Genomic DNA, 19,775 nt, shown 5'->3' on the forward strand with positions numbered 1-19,775 from the left:
GTTTGACTCCTATAGTGACGGTCTGGATGGCTACCTTAGAAGCTAAATTGATAACGTAATTTTCCGTAAATTTCATTCGTTTCATTGTAAGAAATCTTTGTCTAAAACCTAAAGTTTCTGTTAAGATCACCCACCATGTTGTGTTTTACAGTTCACTTTTTTCGCTTTGAGCTCTGTCACCTTTGTTATCTCCCTTTCCAATGTTTTTGCAGAAATACTCCAGGAGCTCTTCAGTCAGCAATGACTTAACGTTTTAGCTGTTCTTTCCATTCTGTTCTTTAATGACTTTCTTTCTTTTCGTTTTCAGCTGTTCAAATCTGTAACACATTTCAACAGATATTTAGAGAATATTCTTGAGCATAGAGTTTCGATTTTATTCCCTGTAATTTTTGGCAATTTGTAGGACATGGAATTTCTTATTTACACAATGTCATTTTTGTTGATTTTCGCTTATACATCAAGCATGACAGGAACATATACAAACGTGTTCCAGAAAAAGACAAAGCAAGACAGCGTCTGTATTTACTGATACAGAAATTGTGTAATATACAGGTGTATTAGAAACATAACCTTTAAATAGAAAAATCTACTGATTGGTTTTTTGGTGCCATTAATCATGACATTGTTGACACTTGAAAGGATTTCACTTCCATACATTTGTATCCTGCATAAACTGACTGTTGCAGTATAGTTCAGTTCCAAAACGGTATGCTGTCAAAAAGCGCCTGTTCTTTTCGATCATTCAGGCTGAAAGTAGGAACGAAAATAGATTTTTGAACACTAATTACCACACGCTACCTTAAAGTGTAAATTAAATATCAGTGGTTCTAAACTAAAACGAAACTAAACACTCCATCCATAAAAAAAAGCCCGAAAATTAACACCTCATCATTGCACATGTATACCTTTCGTACAGTTATGTTCGAATTTTGTGAAAAAGGGGTTTAAATGAATTGGCGATTTTCATATATATGAATAAAAACCCAAATTCATATTTGTCGACAAAACAGAATCTGACGAATAATGCTCAGAATACATTTCTACGTAAAAAGGCCTTAATTGTCGAGTACATTACATTGAAACATTACTTAATAATAATTGGGATGAAATAGAATTGAAGTACAAGATATTTCAGTTTTTATCAAGATTACAAATTGCTCTTCTGAGTAAGACGGCTAGACGTACCCCCATCAATATAAGCTTTAACGCACTTATGTGTGGCATATCAGAGATTTGCAACACAGCTAACAGAATACACCTATCGTTAACGACTAAACGTGTTAGACGGACCGTGTCACAACGGAAGAGTTAGTGCCACAGTGCGGACCGAGTGCGCCCAGTCTCCGTTATTCAACAGGACGTGTTAACATGGATTTTTATCTCCACTTCATACTGCCCACGCTGATGGTCATTGTGATGGTCAAATCTGGACAAATTCACCAGGTAAGTAATTTTACAAATATGTCATCAAAGGTATGATTTAATGACATATGAACATCGAATATATATATATATATATATATATATATCTTACTAATAAATTAATTTCGATATTACTATATTAAAAAGCGGTGACATATATTTGTGTATAACTGTTTACCTAGTAATGTGTTATATCTAAGATATGTTTGTAATTTGTTGGGCGTTGTGTGCAGTGTGTAGATACGTCGGTACGATGCCTGGGGATTACAAATGATATAACTGGGCTCTTTAACATGCTAAGCGTGTCTACGACATATTCTCATACCTACTTACTTATACAATGATAACACACCTGTCTTATACTATCACTGGATAAAATTTCTCTTTCCATTTAATATACGTAAACAACACCATCTATGTTTCATCAGGTCTTTAGATACGGTTGTAATAAATTCTCATTTTTCTACATTAAACGGCGGAAATATGACCAAGTTCTGATTCTAATGACTTGACAGATATGCGAAAACTTGGATACTCTAAAGTTTTAAGGTCGAGTGCGCTCCTTTTCACCAAAACAAAACATATCTTTACAAATTTACCTCGTGTGTGGGTCGTATTTATACAGGTGTTTTGTTTGAATGGAACAGTCAATATTTTGCTATTCATAAAGCTTGCAATTTATACTTTAAAAATGGGTTAAGGTAGCGTGCGTTATCTGTTATCTCGCGTGTCGCAGACGAGGATGAGCGTATAACATACACGAGAGTCTTATATTGGCGAAACCCAATGATTTAATGAACCGCACTTAGCTCTGGTTTATATATAGGCGATTCATAAAAATACAATGACAAATATAAGTCACCCTTTGATTATGTTTCTACCTATAAACTATAAGGTTTTCGTTCGTTTCGTACATTTTGGCTATTGATTTCAAATATTTTAACGTTCTATTATTGATAATGCCAACATTCTGACGTGCTAAACCATTATATTGAAATAAAATAGTGTAATTCTCGTGAAGTTTTATCTTGGTGGTTAAAAAAATTATCAATTAACACTAATTTCAAAAATTGTTTGTACGTATGAATTCCTAGATTAAGCGTAGCTACGAAATCGATGGAACGTGATTCCTCACGAAAATTAATGATTTTCAAGTATATACGCAATAATAAAGCATTTGCCTACTATAAAGGCACCGACCACTTCTGTTGGGTATATATTTGTGTAGTATCTGAACAGAAAAAAGTTCCCCAGGGAAACTATCCTCATCTGTCAAGCAAAATTATGTAAATCAAAAGAAAAGCGCGTGGATTGTTCTTCCGTGGAAACCTTCAAAAATGTTACGTAACGAAATGAAACATCTCCTAAATGTATGTAGTAGGGCTTAAAGCATCTCAAACTGACAGCCGAATGTTCTTTATTTAGCTTTCACAGTCTATCTACATATTTAAGACTGTATTATATGATGATTTCGTGTAAATAGGAGAGCGATGGATTTTGAAAAATGAATTCCAATTTCGTATGTATATCTTGTTCATCGAATGATGATTCAGTATTGCACCATAACCCCTTAAGGGTGTGGGTGTTGTACAACCTAGATTTTTAAGGGATGGGGGTGGGTAAGGGGGAGGTAATACGTAACAAAGCTATATATTTATCTGGACAGGGGTTTACACTTACTTATACGTAAATGAGAAAAAGAGAATGGCTGAAAAAAAATACTATAAGGAAACGTTTGATGCAGGATATTACATAGAATAAGTTTGCAACTAAACCCTTCTACATTAATTAAAACAGTATCAACAAAAATACAAGTGAGAGTCGGTTAGTCGTGTAACCTTAATATAAACGTTCCTATCTGTATGTTTTGCAAATATACAACGCAATAAACGTCAGATATGTATCTTAGATTTTTTTTTATTTTATCGAAAGCTATAATATCTTACTGTGTCAAAGGTTAAAGATAAACAAATCGTTGACAAGCGAATTGTAACGGAACTGGCAGTCCGCGCACAAATCTGTCAATTATTCACCCACTAGAAAAGCCACCACATGTCTGATAATTGACAGGTCATGGACGAAATTGCTAAAATTGTGGGAACGGGATTGTTAGCATATGGATAAAAAAAATAGCAACCTTTTAACTCACATTAAGGAAACATATTTAATTATTGTACTTTCCATCAGAACTTTAAAAATTATGTTCGTGTTTTTTTGGGGGTTTTTTTCATTATTTTTTATTAAATATTTGACTTTTTATACCAACACCGCCGGTTGGTTGGGGACTTACGAAGGATTCGGGTTTCTACACGACCGCCTTATGTATACAGGTTTCAACTACGTCTACATGACCCGGCCCTGACCTGCTTAAGTCTATCTTTTACATCAAATGAAATTACAGAAAGAAAATAAAGCAGTTATTACAGACATTTTCATATTTTAAATGCGTGAAGGGAATTAAATGAAAAATACAAAGTTGTGTTCATTAGAAAGCTCGTTGTACTTTTGAATTTTGCAATTATACCAAATCCAGGCCGTTCTAATGTATACATTATATAACTTGCTGAGTCCATAATTAATGGCCATTGATTGCATTTTAAAGTTTTTGTGAAATTTGAGGTTCTCGGCAGGTTATAACGAGCCGGTTTAACAGCTTCTGACAAGGCTGGCGTCTTACAGAAGAAGAAATATTAACCTCCTGCGAATATAACGTGCACATATATCGCATCACCTCTGCACGTGCATAATTCCTAACCGACCGTGACGTATTTGTTACAGTATATTTTGTTTGTTTGATTACATGTTGGGTCCAAACCCTGTGAACAGCCATATTCATTTTCAGACAAGTTTGATGCTTACTTTACTGAACATCATGCGCGAGGTCCATTGCATCATATCCAGAGTAGTTGTGTGTGTGGGAGGGGGGGAGGGGGGGGTAAATGTGGCATGCCTCAGAACACAACTTTAAAAGCACAAGACATTCCGTGAAGGATTAGTTTCCTGTCTAGAAAATACAAATCATCAAGGGTTGAAAAAGAACCATACCTTTGATATTCACTAGATGTTGTGACCACTGACTTTTGCAAATGCGTTTGCCGCCGTGTGTACTTCTAAAAGTCTCAAGACTGACAACTTGGTTTCGTACCTCACTCCAAACGTCTAAAACATTTTTATTTAAACGGATAAGTTCAAACGGGTTACCAGCAGCATCAAGAACCAACAATCTTTAGCCTGTTACATTCCTGCTTTTCAGAAATTTTCGGATCTGCTTCTTCATTTTTATTCATAGGTTCATTTACTCCACGAAATCTACATTGAACCTTTTGCAGCGTTTCGGACGTTCCGGCATGCTTTTCTGGAAGTCTGTGACTTTCTTGAACAGTGGTGGGTGCTCCGGTGACGAAGAATGTCTTTGCACAAGTATTACAACAACTAGACGATCGCCCTTGTTTGTCATCCTTGTTTGTATAAATCCTACATACAGGCTACACGCCTACTCTTTCTTTCGAGCAGACGATCATTGGCAAGGGTCCGGTTTTCCTTATAGCTTAAACGATCAACGTATTAACAAAATCTATCAAATTATTGTATAAAAACTCTGACCTCTTTTCTAGAAAAAAATCGACAAATGACCTTTTCATAATACAATGCAAACTGTTTGTTATGCCGAAATGGTCCCGAAACGTTGAAATAGGTGCTAGGATGTTACATATATTCCGAAGGCCTAAAAATCCGAAAGCCCAATAGTCCGAAGGTCCAATAGTCCGGAGGCCCGATAGTCCGAAAATGGTTACGTATTTTTGTTTCTTATTTAACTGTAAATGAAATAATGACGAAATTTAGAGAGAAAATAGTTAGGTAATAATAACAGAAATCTTCCTAACATTTATTACAGGTTTTGGCACAAAAAATCGTGAGAAAAAAATGGCCCTATTCTTTCATCTTGTACTATAACAGTTAAGTGAAAGGCGACTTATATTTGTAAGCGAATGGAATGTTAACAGAAACGGCGCGACAAAAATGTAGAAGAAAGCATGCAAGGTAAAAAGTACGAGGAATCCGACTTACATGAGCGGCGAAGATGGCGCGAAAAAAAACCTGAGAAAATTCGGACTATTGGATCTTCGGGCTATCGGGCCTTCGGACTTTAGGGCCTTCGGACTATTGGGCCTTCGGAATATAAGGCGGTCACCGTTACATAACATGGCGATTGAGGAGCCGGTGAAAATGTCTGCCGAAAAAGGGGAAGAAGAAAAACACGAATGGGACGATGTTTTCTAGTGTTTTGAACGTTATCGTTAACAGTGAGCAGGACACGACAGGTTAAATAATGTCATAGCTTAATGCAGCCTGTACAATGTTATATCTATTCCAGTTTAGCTTTTTTAGACGTTTAAAATGAGGTGGAATTCCATCTCTAACGAGCAAGTACCAATAACATATCTAGGATCAAACCAATTAATCAAATATGGCCGTGATCCTGTCCTGACCGGTCGACCTGGTCAAATGAAGCAGTATGTAAGTGTCTTACACTTAATTTGTCATACATTACTATCAGTTTAAAAGAAATCATTAGTATGAAAGATATAAGGTGAAGATAGACATTCTACAAAAGAGGTTGTGTTATAACAATAATAAATTTTGTTCAGGTTAATAGAATTCCCTTGCATCAACGATTCCCTCCGGCTAGCGAGACGATTCGATATCGGAATACATGCAATTGCCACTAAACCATTCAGGCATATTTTTAAAAACACCTTCATATGACATGTGCGTGATCTAACTTCATGATCGTATTAAAGTGGCCATATACTGGCTTACTCGTTGGTTTTGCGTTATGCTATCATACATTGCAACTCCGATTTAAAATTGCCAGTACACTTTTTTTATTAAGCAACCATAGCACTTTAGAAATGTCTTAGATTTAACGAGCCAATCCATGCCGAGTTCTCAAAAGTTGGGTCAAAATAACTAATTCTTAATAATCTAGCTGTAATGTTTGACAGGATAGCGTTAGTAGAAAAAACAGGGGTTCCTCAGCCAGTAAGATCGCCCGCTCCCGATTTATTATCTCATATTTAAGACTGTAAATTTACAACTGGGCATTATAAGATATCGACCAGACAAAGAAAGATCAACGTTAAGCGGGACTCTTAATCTAGAAGCTGGTGCATACCTCACTGAACAACATACAGGAGGGCCGTCATTTGTTATCCAAAACTATTACAGTAACACCAATCACATCACGTCATTACAGACCTGTCCATTTCTCAGCTTCATGAAAAAAACTCGCATTGGCTCTGATTGGAAGCGTCAAACCGCATACCTCGAATTTTCACCTAGTGACTCTGGAAACAGACCCCTCGTAACTCCACTATAGATGATCTCAGCAGTACATTAAGATATAAAGGCTGAATCTCGGTTAATTTAAGAAAGCTGTATGTTTAGATTGGGACTTTTTGTTGTTACATGTTGTTTACACCGAATCCTGATTTCACGATGTGCAACACATCAACCACACCGGACTTCCAGCTCGCGCCTCCCCTTGATCAAGCCCCCCTCCCAATCCCCTTCCCACCCCCTCCGGTGTGTAGAGATAAAATCTGTATTTATAACTAACTTGTATACAAGCCTGATAATTTCACGATAAAGCGGGCGTTTTTTTACTCAAGTAAGGAACTGTTTAACGAGAAACACTTCATTTCTACAATAAAACTTTTATTAATCTTTTATTTTTAAATGTGAACAGAGAAAAACAGTAGGTTTAAGTTACATTTCCCCTCTCTGTTATCTCGGAGATCAACATTTCTGAAATAAGACGTCTTTGTTGGGTTATGGTATGGTATGGTACGCTTGAATTTGCTTTATCGGTCAATTTTGCCTGGTCTAGTCGTGGGTCTGAACGGTCCACTTTGAAGTAAAAAGGGCTATCTTGTTTAGAAAGATAAAAACGTCTGACCCCAAACTAATCTCGTGCCGAACTCACTCACACGTGCATGAGACGATTAATGTATAATACACCACCTAGCCCCGATGTTTCCAATTGTCTAGCATACCTGAAAGTGATACTGTATACATTTTGCATCACTGATTTATCTGAATGCTGAAAGTACAGAAACCGTTATAAGTATTTTAACTGCTAGATTTGATTAAACTATCTGAGAACCAACTTCGGAGTTAGATCTCGAGCTATATTCACCGATTGGCCGAAATGAAAAAGCCTCTCCGTCTTCAGTCGGTTTAATAAGACAAAGTTTTCGAATTAGATTTTTTCACTTGATTCATATTTCAACCTCTTCGAGTTCAATTTCAACCTATTCGCCTTTATTTCAGCATTTCTTTCCTGCCTTTCCTGCCTTTCATACGTAGTTCATTTGTTATCGATATTGAATGAGAGTTGTAAACGTAATCTTTAATTTTTAAAACTGAAAATGAAACATCTTATCCGTCGCCACTATGCATGTTTATAGTCGATGTTTTATTTTAATTTAAAATTGAAACAGAGTATTTTAAAATTGAAAAGATAAAAATGAAGTTGAATAATGTTTGTTTTAATCGTTCAATCAGCATTAAGGAACATTTATCTGTACTCTCTACGTTTGAATCTAATTGCCATGATTACTCAGTCTGCGATTTAACATTCCGATGTATAGTTTAAAGCCGAACTTAATTGAAATCAAACGCACATGCATGTTAAAATTAACAACTGACGGTTGTTCAAATTCCTTATCGTGTATCTGATCTGACAAATGTACACTTGATACATCTGCCCTCGCATTTCTGGAGATCAACTGAGGAACATGAACCGAAACACCGACATGAGAAATAAGGACAGTATTTCAATCTTTGAGGCAGAACGAAAATATATGATCACATCAATAGACTTTTTAAAAAAAAAACTCTGAAAAACACGTCAACCGATTTTTTATGACTTCGGGTTTAAAAAGTTTAGTGATTAAAAGATAAAAAAAACAGAAATGACTCCCATTACATGCAAATTATTTACAATGTCCTTATCATTTACGATTTTATATGATAAAATATTCTGAGAAGCTTGTTGAAATCGCGAATACATGTGTTGGTTCATTTCTAACGTTAGGATAGAATAGTATGCACACTTTAAATATAGATGTCTTATCGTATTTAAAACGTTTAATTAACTTACTTACCGTAGACCAGGTAAGATGGAAATGATGGCGAAGCATTTTATCATTCGCTTGTAATGTATAGGTGATTTTTGTGAAAGTCAAAACCATCTACTTCAGTTATTTATAAGCTGCACTGGATTGGATTCTGATAGGTTATAAGATCAACAGATATACTCGAGACTGCCGTGTATCATTTTGATATTGCAATTTATTTTATCTCTTCTCGTTTACAACAGTTCTCACAGTGCGTGCCTGCCTTAATGTCTGTCTGTCTGTCTGTCTGTCTGTCTGTCTGTCTGTCTGTCTGTCTGTCTGTCTGTCTATCTGTCTGTCTGTCTGTCTGTCTGTCTGTCTGTCTGTCTGTCTGTCTGTCTGTCTGTCTGTCTGTCTGTCTGTCTGTCTGTCTGTCTGTCTGTCTGTCTGTCTGTCTGTCTGTCTGTCTGTCTGTCTCACTCATACTTTCTTTTCTTCTTTTTAATTTCCTTTGTATTTACCTATTTATTAGTTCTTGTCATTTTTTCTTTCTTACCTAATATTGTTCCCTTTTTTCCCCGTTTTCTTTTCTAGTCACTTTTTGTCTCTATAAATAATTTTTATTTCAAATATAAAAAAGTATATCTTTCCTTTTTTCGGTAAACTTAATTCATACGGAACTTGTCGATCTATTCAGTTAAACTCATCCCAAGCCTGTTGCTCTCAAAAAACAGCATAGAATAAATGTGTATATCCTAGATTAATTTGAATTGCCACATCAGTAAGCGATCTCAAAAGACATTTGAACAGTGACCAGATACAAAAATTCGGAGCCGTGTAATACCATGATATAGCACATTTACTGACGCTGTAACTGCAACAGCCAATCAACCATTCTAAGTGCTGTGTTCAAGTCTCCAATCCTATCTTTGTCTACTGATTTCTACCGCCCCACTTGTTACTCGGAGAACCAATCGGCGCGTTAAGTGGCGAAACTAGGGGAGACAACTCATACCCAAGGATACCAGTGACAATTTCTGAGTCAATAAAAGATTATCTCCCATGGAGAAGAACTGGCTATCATATGAGTGCCATTTGAGGTACTGTAATATTTATGATATTCATTTTCAAGAGTCTACCTTTCCAGGCACCAAGGATTTATCAATTGCACGTTCGTTCGGAGGTGAAAATGAGATTTGCAAGCACACTGGTGACAAGCAAAGTGGTTAATCCGGGCGATGAGGCACGAGAGGCAACGTTTGACGTCACACTTCCCAAGGAGGCATTCATTACTTCATTTCTTATGTAAGAGTAAAGATAATATTGTATGTTGTCAATGTCACCCCTTCATCTACCAACATCTATGTAGAATCTAGTTTACTGTACTGATTTACTGATATTGTCATTTGTTATCTCCACATCGTATCCCCGTCCGCCATGGACTTGTTTTAGTCTTTGAATACTAAAGGATGGGATATGATTCATCACATATGTATATTGAAGAAAACACAGCAAGTAACGGGTGCAGTATAAAGTCCATGTGACAAATTGGTAAATAGGGATGCATTCCGAAGAATTTCTCAGTAATTCTCTTAGGATCAGATAGATAACTTATTGTTATTTTGTTTTATAAAAGGGAGATTGACGGTAAGACATACCCTGGGGATGTAAAGGAGAAAGAGACAGCTCTCAAACAGTACCAGAAGGCGAAACAGAGTGGACAGAGCGCTGGACATATTAGTAGAAGGTAAGGGGTCACTTTTCTATGGAATGACTCTTGTACCGTGTTGCTTTTTACTGCATCTGAAATAGGACTGCAATATGGAGCCTTCGTCTGTGGCTCTTGCTAAAGGCTTTCTACAAAAACAGTGGCTATTTCGCTACAACCATTTTATCACATCGCTGTTGTATGGATGTCTTTCTGCCATATTTTCCTTTTTCAGTGTTGTATTACTGGGCATTGTTTCTTTAGGGGACGGGAAAAAACAAAAACACAAAACGAAAATCCAAAACCAAAACAAAAAAGATACAGAAGAATAAGGATTTTTTGGTCCACTTTTTAGAGCTTAAAGGACAACGTTAAGGAGTGATTTCCATATTTCGATATCCACGTCACCATTGTTACTACGTAAAAGCATTTAAAATAACATAAAACGCGATATCGAAAACCATGTTTTCGTTCTTGCATTGCAATTTTATGAACTGAAAAATCTCAGTGATTTCATCACAGATAATTTAGTACGTCCACATCGACTTTTGTGTTAGGGTAGAGAACCTAGATAATCAATCCTTATTCATCACCTTTTTAGACCAAGGGAGACAAACCAGTTTCAAGTATCTGTCAACGTTGCTGCTGCAAGCAAGGTGACCTTCAACCTGACGTACCAAGAACTGCTGAAGCGCACGTTCGGTTACTACGAGAATGTCATCTTTATCGACCCTGGGCAGGTTGTTGACGACATGCGTGTGTTTGTTATAGTGACGGAGAGTAGGCCTATTATAAAGTTCCGAGTACCACCTGTCAGTAATGATATCCCAAACTTACTGGACACTACCGGTAAGTCGAAATTACAAGACAATGAATAATTGAAAAAACAAAAAACAACTATTTTTTTCATTTTTGTCAACCGAAAATATCTTTTAAAAGAAACATTTTTGTTTCATCCTTCGTTGCCTTTAAACTTTAATTAGGGGGCGGGGGATATGGGGGTTGGTTGGTGGGGTGTTACAATTTCGCAGTTAAATGTCGTAAGGTAAATCTAAGTCGACTTTCATCTTTATCGAAGATCCTCTGAGAATTTCTCTCACCAACAATAACATCTGACTTTCAACGCTGTATTGAATTTTATGAAATTATCCTCCGAAAAGTGAAGGATGCCTTGTCATGATATGTCCTTTCGATGTGTTTTTTTTTCATGAATCTCGCTATTAGCTGGAGAAGAGAATGTTACCATTGGCCGACCGGACCGTAACACCGCCTTTGCGCTATTTGTTCCGGATGCTGCTGAACAAAGGCGCAGATCAGAACAGGGAATATCCGGCAAGTTTATCGTGCAGTACGAGATTGAGCGAGATTCAGACTATGGGGACGTACTGGTAGGTACCAGAAGTATATAACCTATGCCTCTGGGCGGAAATTATAACTTTTTTTCTAAATATGCGGACGAAGATTCTGTGCATACACCTGTATCGGTAGTCCGTTCGTCAAATTCTACAATTTCACTTAAAATATGCATTGTATAATTGCATACTAGTTCATACATATTCATACAAATAATCATATTTATGAGACTTTATTTTCTGCTTACAAAGTTCGGAGCATGTGTATATTAAACAAATCTTGTTAAAGACTGATGACTCAGTGCTAAGTCCTGTTGCCCTTCAGGATTATATCCTTATATAAACGTACTGTGAAATGTGCAGTCCATTACCATAAAGGTATTATAGAAAGGTAAATAGTTGGTACAAGGAACTTTAGTGTAGTGTTTAAGGTATGTGTATATTTGTTTGTTCAACACTTAAAGAACAAATCCTGATCAAATATTCCATCTCAAACTAAATAAATATATAAATGAATAAATCAATAAAATACGATATTTAAGTAGTTTAGCTATTCCCGCCTTCATTTTCAGGTTGTGGATGGTTACTTTGTTCACTTTTTTGCACCCACTGGAATCGAACCTATGCCAAAAGATATAGTTTTCCTGCTGGACGTCAGTGGATCCATGCAAGGCCGGAAGTTAAGTCAGGTGAAGGAGGCTATGAATCGTATCCTAGACGATTTGGGGGACAGGGACAGGTTCAACATTCAACTTTTCGCAAATAGAGTAAAAACTTTCCGATATTTTCTACAGAATGTCACAACAGATACTATCACAGAGGCGAATAAATTCATTCAAAATTCTCGAGCAGACGGAGGTAAGTAACACTTTGGAAACCATCAACCATGAAACAGACACAAGCGGAAAAAATGACTGCTATTTTTATCATCTTAAGGATTTCTGTTTTGCAGTTTATCAGATTGTGACACAAAATCCATTTGCTACTGTTAAAATTCACGTAAACAGTTTTAAATTGTTTGCCAAGATTTGAAAAGAATAAACGTTAAACGTTAAATCATTTCTCTATGTTTGCCTCATAAACTCCAAGGTACGGTGCAGACGTCATGCTTCCTATATGTGTTGTTGAAAATATATATACAGACTATCTGTACAAATTTATATATGTGTCTACCTATCAAATTTCAGGTACAAATATCGACAACGGGCTGGCTAATTCTCTGAAAGTCTTGAATGCTGCTATGAGCAACACTTCTTCCAGAGCACAACTCATCGTGTTTCTAACGGACGGTGACGCTACTTCCGGTGAAACCAGTTCAACCAAAATTCTCAGTAATCTGAAAGAACGAAATGAACTTTCAATACCAATATTTTGTCTGGCATTCGGCAAAGACGCTAATTTCAACTTATGCAAATCGATAAGTTTAACTAACTTTGCTTTAGCAAGGAGAATATACGAAGATTCCGACGCCTCTTTACAAATCAGTGGCTTCTACGACGAAGTGTCCGTTTCGTTATTGAAAAATATTTCCTTCAAGTACTTGGGGGATGCCGCACAGGATGGAAATATTACTACCTCGAAGTTCAACAACTATTTTTCTGGTTCAGAATTAGTTATTGCAGGACAGCTTGAAGTAAAAAATACTACATCCATAGATATATCCATAACAGGTACTGGATCGAACGGTGTCGTGGATTTTCTGACGACAGCCAACTCTATTGAATTAAATATACCCCCGTCCTCTAGCACTGACATCACTATCGAGGATGACGTCATCATCGACGGCAGCGAGTCCGGTACAGGCAATGATATAGCGCGGATATCCGATCTGGATCCCGCTGTGGCAAAGTCCATTACGGAGAAGATGTGGGCCTACCTCACAATTAAGGAGATGCTCAGCAAGAAGGAGGCCACAGATGACAAGGCAGAGATAGAGAAGCTACGGAAACGAATCCTTGATTTATCTCTTAAGGTGAGACAGTAAATAAATGCATGCTAGTGAGGTTTTGCAGGATATAAATTATGCTCCATTTGGTAAGAGAGATAAAATAGCTCAATACACTTCATCGCATTGTTCTTTGCTTGGTAAAGGCGCGAGCTTGTACTATGAACATTATTCCGGTTTTTTCTTTATTGACTAGTTCTAATAGAGGTCAGGATAAAATTAATACCGATCATTTGATCATACGTGTTTTGCTACCTTGCCTAAAACTTATTGACTAACGAAATTTGAACTTGTAGAAATTAATACAAGTATTATTTGGAAATGAGACTGGAACAGATTTGTTTAGATCGAGAGTGTGACTATCGATGTCAAAAGGCTGTCGATCCTTAATTATGTTGACGTGTTATATAACTCTGTTACAGTATCAGTTCGTTACGCCTTTGACCTCCATGGTCGTGACGAAACCAGACAAGGAAAGCCAGTTAAGTGATCTGAGAAACAGTGAAGGATCCGGGTCGCAGTCAGGTTGGAATTTATCATAATTACTATAAAAGTACGCTTTTCGTTTAAAACCGAACATATTGTTATCTATTGAATCAAATTTGAATAATCATAAATTATATTTGAATTATTGTATCAGCTCGACCCATCCAAACACCTTCGTCTAGACGACACAGAGGACGAGGTGGGAGAGGAGGAGGAGGTGGAGGTGGCGGCGGCGGCGGTGGCGGACGGAGTTATAGTGGTAAGTTATATGTTAATGTGGTAAATCGTGTGTTATAGTGTCAAGTCATGTGTTATCGTAGGAAATTACGTTGTAGTAGTAAGTCATGTTGATAGGCTACTTGTGGTAAGTCATGTTTATATTGGTAGTCTACTTGTGGTAAGTCATGTTTATATTGGTAGTCTACTTGTGGTAAATCGTAATATTATAGAGGTAAGTCATGTTTATATTGGTAGTCTACTTGTGGTAAGTGGTTATATCATAGAGGCAAGTCATGTTTATATTGGTAGTCTACTTGTGGTAAATCGTTATATCATAGAGGTAAATCATGTTTATATTGGTAGTCTAATTGTGGTAAGTCGTAATATCATAGAGGTAAGTCATGTTTATATTGGTAGTCTACTTGTGGTAAGTCGTAATATCATAGAGGCAAGTCATGTTTATATTGGTAGTCTACTTGTGGTAAATCGTAATATTATAGAGGTAAGTCATGTTTATATTGGTAGTCTACTTGTGGTAAGTCTCAATATCATAGAGGTAAGTCATGTTTATATTGGTAGTCTACTTGTGGTAAGTCGCAATATCTTAGAGGTAAGTCATGTTTATATTGGTAGACTACTTGTGGTAAATCGTAATATTATAGAGGTAAGTCATGTTTATATTGGTAGTCTACTTGTGGTAAGTCATGTTTATATTGGTAGTCTACTTGTGGTAAGCCATGTTTATATTGGTAGTCTACTTGTGGTAAGTCATGTTTATATTGGTAGTCTACTTGTGGTAAGTCATGTTTATAGTGGTAGGCTACTTGTGGTAAGTCATGTTTATAGTGGTACGCTACTTGTGGTAAGCCATGTTTATATTGGTAGTCTACTTGTGGTAAGTCATGTTTATATTGGTAGTCTACTTGTGGTAAGCCATGTTTATATTGGTAGTCTACTTGTGGTAAGTCATGTTTATATTGGTAGTCTACTTGTGGTAAGTCATGTTTATAGTGGTACGCTACTTGTGGTAAATCGTAATATTATAGAGGTAAGCCATGTTTATAGTGGTAGGCTACTTGTGGTAAGTCGTTATATTATGGAGGTAAGTCCTGTATTATAGTGGTAGGCTAATTTTGTGATAAGACGTTGATTAAAGAGGTAAGTCGTGTGTTATAATGGAAGGCTAATTTGTGGTAAGTAGTATATCATAATACTAAGTCATGTATAATAATGATAATTCTTTATCGTAAGTCGTATATCATGTAGGTACATATGTAAGCTATGTGTTATAGTGGTAAGTCTTGTGCTATAGTGAGGCTGTTTTTCTGGTAAGTCGTATTTGAGAGTGAGATATTATTTTGGTGGTCAGTCGTTTATTGTAGAGGTAAGTCATGCCTTATTATGTGCTAGTGGTAAGCTATTTTTGTGGTGAGCCGGGCATTACAGAAGTATGTCGTGTGTGATAGTGTTAAGTCATATTTTATGGTGGAAAATCATATGTTTAGGCGATAAGTCATATCTTATAGCAGTAAGTCATGTGTCATTACAGGAAGTCGTTATAAAAACGGTAAGTAATGTAACTTGGTAATGATACACTATATCAACGCAAAACAATGGTAGATGCGAAACCATAGTATACCGTGACTCAGGATGGTTTTTTTTTTTTTTTTTTTTAGAAAATATGGACTTATTCCTGATAACAGCCTCTTCAAATCAATTACTCATTATATGAAATATATGTGAATCACACTTACCACTTATATCATAATGACTGTCTTCAACATCCATTGTTGTGATGTTGATTGCTCTACACTTGATTGGTGACTTTGTAGGTGGAGGGGATCCCCACTTTGTCGTGCCACTTCCGGAAGTCGATTTACCTTTGTGCTTCGACGTTGAGAGTGAGGCAAGGACTTATATCAGGTTACTGGAAGACCCACTTACAGGTAACACTAACATTTTCTCGTCTAAACCATAGACAATCGTATTTTTACGATCCGCAAGGGAGTTTCGTCTTTACATTCAATGAAGAGAGTAACAGTGAAAATGAAAATACAACGTAAAGACATTTACCAATCGAATCACATTTCTCAATTTTGTATTTCAACAATGACAGAGCAAAACAAACATTTACGCGGCAACCATTTCATGTTTATGTTTCTATGCACAGCTGATATTTTATAACCAACTTTACAGTATGGAAGTTATAATGGATAAAAAACGCCTATAAGCTGCTTTTAAAGATGCTATGCTGCCTTTCAGTAGCGTTATATTGAATTAAATTTAAAGTACGACCTACAACTTTATTCATAAATATTTATTATGTTTAAAATTTTAAAATCAACAAAGAAAATCTCTTTATCGTCAACCTTGTTTTATTCGGATTGCTCCCCACCCCACACCCATTTTTTACACTACAAACAGGTAAGCAGAAATTTTCCAGATACATACATTGATGGCTATTAATTGATGATTTTATATTATTTCCTTAAAAATTATTTGCTTTTACGAAATATGATGTTTTTGCGATTTTGAAAGTATATCGTTAATGTTTTAGTGTTCGATTGCACATAAACTTTACGGCAATGTAGCATTATATCTGCAAATGTTAGCAAACCATTTGTGTTATGATATCGAATGGACAATATTTACTTATTTAGAAGTCGCAATGTTTACAGAAACATCGACACCTCTTCAAGATCTGCAATATATAATTGGATAAATTCGGCAATTTAAACTTTGAATCTTTACCCTATTAGCATTGGTTATCAACGCCGCAATTGTCCCAACCGGGATACTGAAACAGGATATGCGGCTGAAGACATATATGGGCGAGATATTCATCCGCGCGGAGGGAACTATAATCGTGGTGACACCTCGAGAAATCATCACGAACTCTAGTTTTTCTGAATGGACAGACGGAACACCTATTATTCGAGGGAACTTCTTTCTTCAAGCAAGTGATGACGGCAACATTCTGACCATTAAAACAGGATATGACGTCATTATAGTTATCAGGAGGCATATGTCTTCAAGGATGGAACCAATAGATTATTTGAACATCAACATAGAAAGCGATGAAGGACTTTCGGCTAGCTCTACCGGGATATTAGGTAAGTTCTTATCTCAATGTATTTTTCCCTCTCAGTCTTATATACCCACTCACTTACATAATAAACATCATTTCAATGTTCAGATACAAGGAACCAGAAGGGTTATTAATGAATATTCATGAATAATCATAAAAACGTTTCACAATTAAGAGAATGGCAGATAGAGGAATCACCTGAGTGTATTAATAGATCCAAGTCCTTCGATACGGTTTAAACAATTATTAAATTGCAAGTTATGACAAATTGAATAAAAAAAGTTCCACTAGTAAACTAAAGTTTCTTTTGACAGGTCATTTGGTGAAAAAGAAAATCTGGCTTAAGAAGATTGTGGAAAGGAACGGAAGGACAGTTGGATTATTTCGCATGAAGGACAGTGGGGCAATATCCCACTTTCATGCTCGACTTCATATGAAACACGATTTGATATCCGATGCAGAATTCATGTGTTGGAATGCAATGCATGATATAGATGGGCTCTTTAACGGAAAATTGAAAACTTTCAAATTAAAAGGTTTCTTCACGTAGTGCCAAATACAGATGATCGGGTTTTTCAATAGCACTGGTATCATGTAGGGGACCGCAGTATGTTTCTGCCAAGCAATTCATTTCCACAAATACACATTTTCGTGACTAAAGTTTTTCGCCTTTGAAGAGCTGTAACTGATTTTAAGTCCAATTGGCGCTACAGAAGGGTACTTCAGATTTGTATACTGTTGGTCAGTCTGCCCGTTTGTGAACAGTCTTGTCCTAGACAAACACTCATCGGTCTACCACTGTTGATCGCAAACGAACATTTCTGCGACAAGTTGAGTTTGCACTTTATGCAGGGTTATGCTCCTTGATGCGATGAACGTCACAATTTAAGCCCATATGCTACGACACCGCTTATGGCAGGTTTTTTTTCTGGTCAAATTTTGGCAAGTTGAAATGTGTCTTACTCAAATTGAACCCTGTGATTTTGCTCACAAAGATTGACTTTTCTTATAAATTAAAGAATGCATTTCGCCGATAATAGTGATATTCAGTGTTACACTTTCAATACAGCAATGAAGGATCTGTGAATTGAATTTGTTAATGAATGTTTTAACGACGATTCAAAAGGAATTTCTGTATTGTTTACTGTGCAGTATCTACAAATGTACAAACATTATTATCTTATTGTTGTCTATTTTCCGCTCTGGTTGGTACTGCTGCAAAACACCGGAGTCGAGTTATATGTTATGTCTTTATATCGCTCTTTTAACAAAACGTCAAACGTTAAATACATTTTATCATTGTGTATAGATTCATTTTGTGTTTTCATTATTCTCATTCCCAGTCACGATATCCATTTTCACTGCCGCATCTGAAAATTCGAAATAAAGTCACGCGAAAAATTTGAAGTCGTATGACACTAATTACATAGATAAGTTGTCGCGAGCAAATTAATGATTAACCTTATTAGACACTTAAATCTCATTGAGTGGTCATGTTTAACTATGTACTATATATTATGTAATAATTTATAGGTCGGTTGTTAACTCGCCTTGTTTACTACACATTCGTAAACAAATTCATCTTCATTATTATTCTTTCTAAATTTATTCTGTAACGTTTTATAAAGCATTGAGTTATCGTGAATACCATAACATGTATTTTCACAATTAAGATTTTCTTGTGCGTATGTTCTATAAAGCCTAGCTCGTTCGCATAATTTGGGTAATATGATTGATAACTGGATGTGTACCTGTTATTATGTTGTTTACCGTTTTCGTTTGGAATCGGTCATTAAACACCTGATTGATGAATACTAATATTATTTGGTCATTAGTTATATGTGATCAGGTCGGTCACATTTGAAAACAAAAATGTGCTGTTTTGTCAGCAAATAACATTTATATATTGTTTTGTATCTGTCTGATAATGCACGTTCAATGGATGTTTGCAAATGCATGTGCTTTACATATCCAAAATTTCGCGTTTTACTTACTTTACTAACTGTGAATTGTTTGATGATTACAATGTAAACAAATGTAATTGGTATTTTTGAAATTGTTTTTATTTTATAAAATACATCGTGCACTTAACTCTGTTTGCATCATTTGTTGTTTGTCAGATGACGACATATTCTGTGTCATTTCATATCATTAGAATCCATTTGATTGAAATTGCATTTATTACAAATATTTACAACGACATAACAGTTTTAACGATGAAACAAACAATAATGATAATAATTTCAACGATATTTTCAATGATTACAACCTTACGCCTTATATCCGAACATGTCGGTATGATAGGAAAATGCTATCTTGTCATATAAATATATATTATACTGTCTTTGATATATCTATATACGTCACTATCATTGACATTAAGTATTAATTTATAAATGCCATTAATTTTGATACTGAAGTAGCAAAGATCTGC

The 19,775-nt window shown here is 36.0% G+C and overlaps 1 protein-coding gene across 1 annotated transcript; it reads left to right on the forward strand.

Moving 5' to 3' along the window:
• The first annotated feature begins 1,258 nt into the window (after positions 1-1,258).
• On the forward strand, positions 1,259-19,432 carry LOC132560000 (inter-alpha-trypsin inhibitor heavy chain H3-like). The gene is made up of 12 exons (XM_060224653.1): positions 1,259-1,443; positions 9,691-9,848; positions 10,180-10,290; positions 10,853-11,100; positions 11,476-11,639; positions 12,176-12,461; positions 12,791-13,575; positions 13,971-14,073; positions 14,189-14,293; positions 16,086-16,199; positions 17,013-17,366; positions 17,656-19,432. The coding sequence occupies exons 1-12, from the start codon at positions 1,369-1,371 to the stop codon at positions 17,889-17,891; spliced, it is 2,739 nt and encodes a 912-aa protein (XP_060080636.1). The 5' UTR covers positions 1,259-1,368; the 3' UTR covers positions 17,892-19,432.
• Positions 19,433-19,775: the final 343 nt, after the last annotated feature.

Source organism: Ylistrum balloti, unplaced genomic scaffold (assembly GCF_031769215.1).
Source record: "Ylistrum balloti isolate Yb309-2 unplaced genomic scaffold, AGI_CSIRO_Ybal_v1 Utg371000, whole genome shotgun sequence".
Taxonomy (NCBI): Eukaryota; Metazoa; Mollusca; class Bivalvia; order Pectinida; family Pectinidae; genus Ylistrum; species Ylistrum balloti.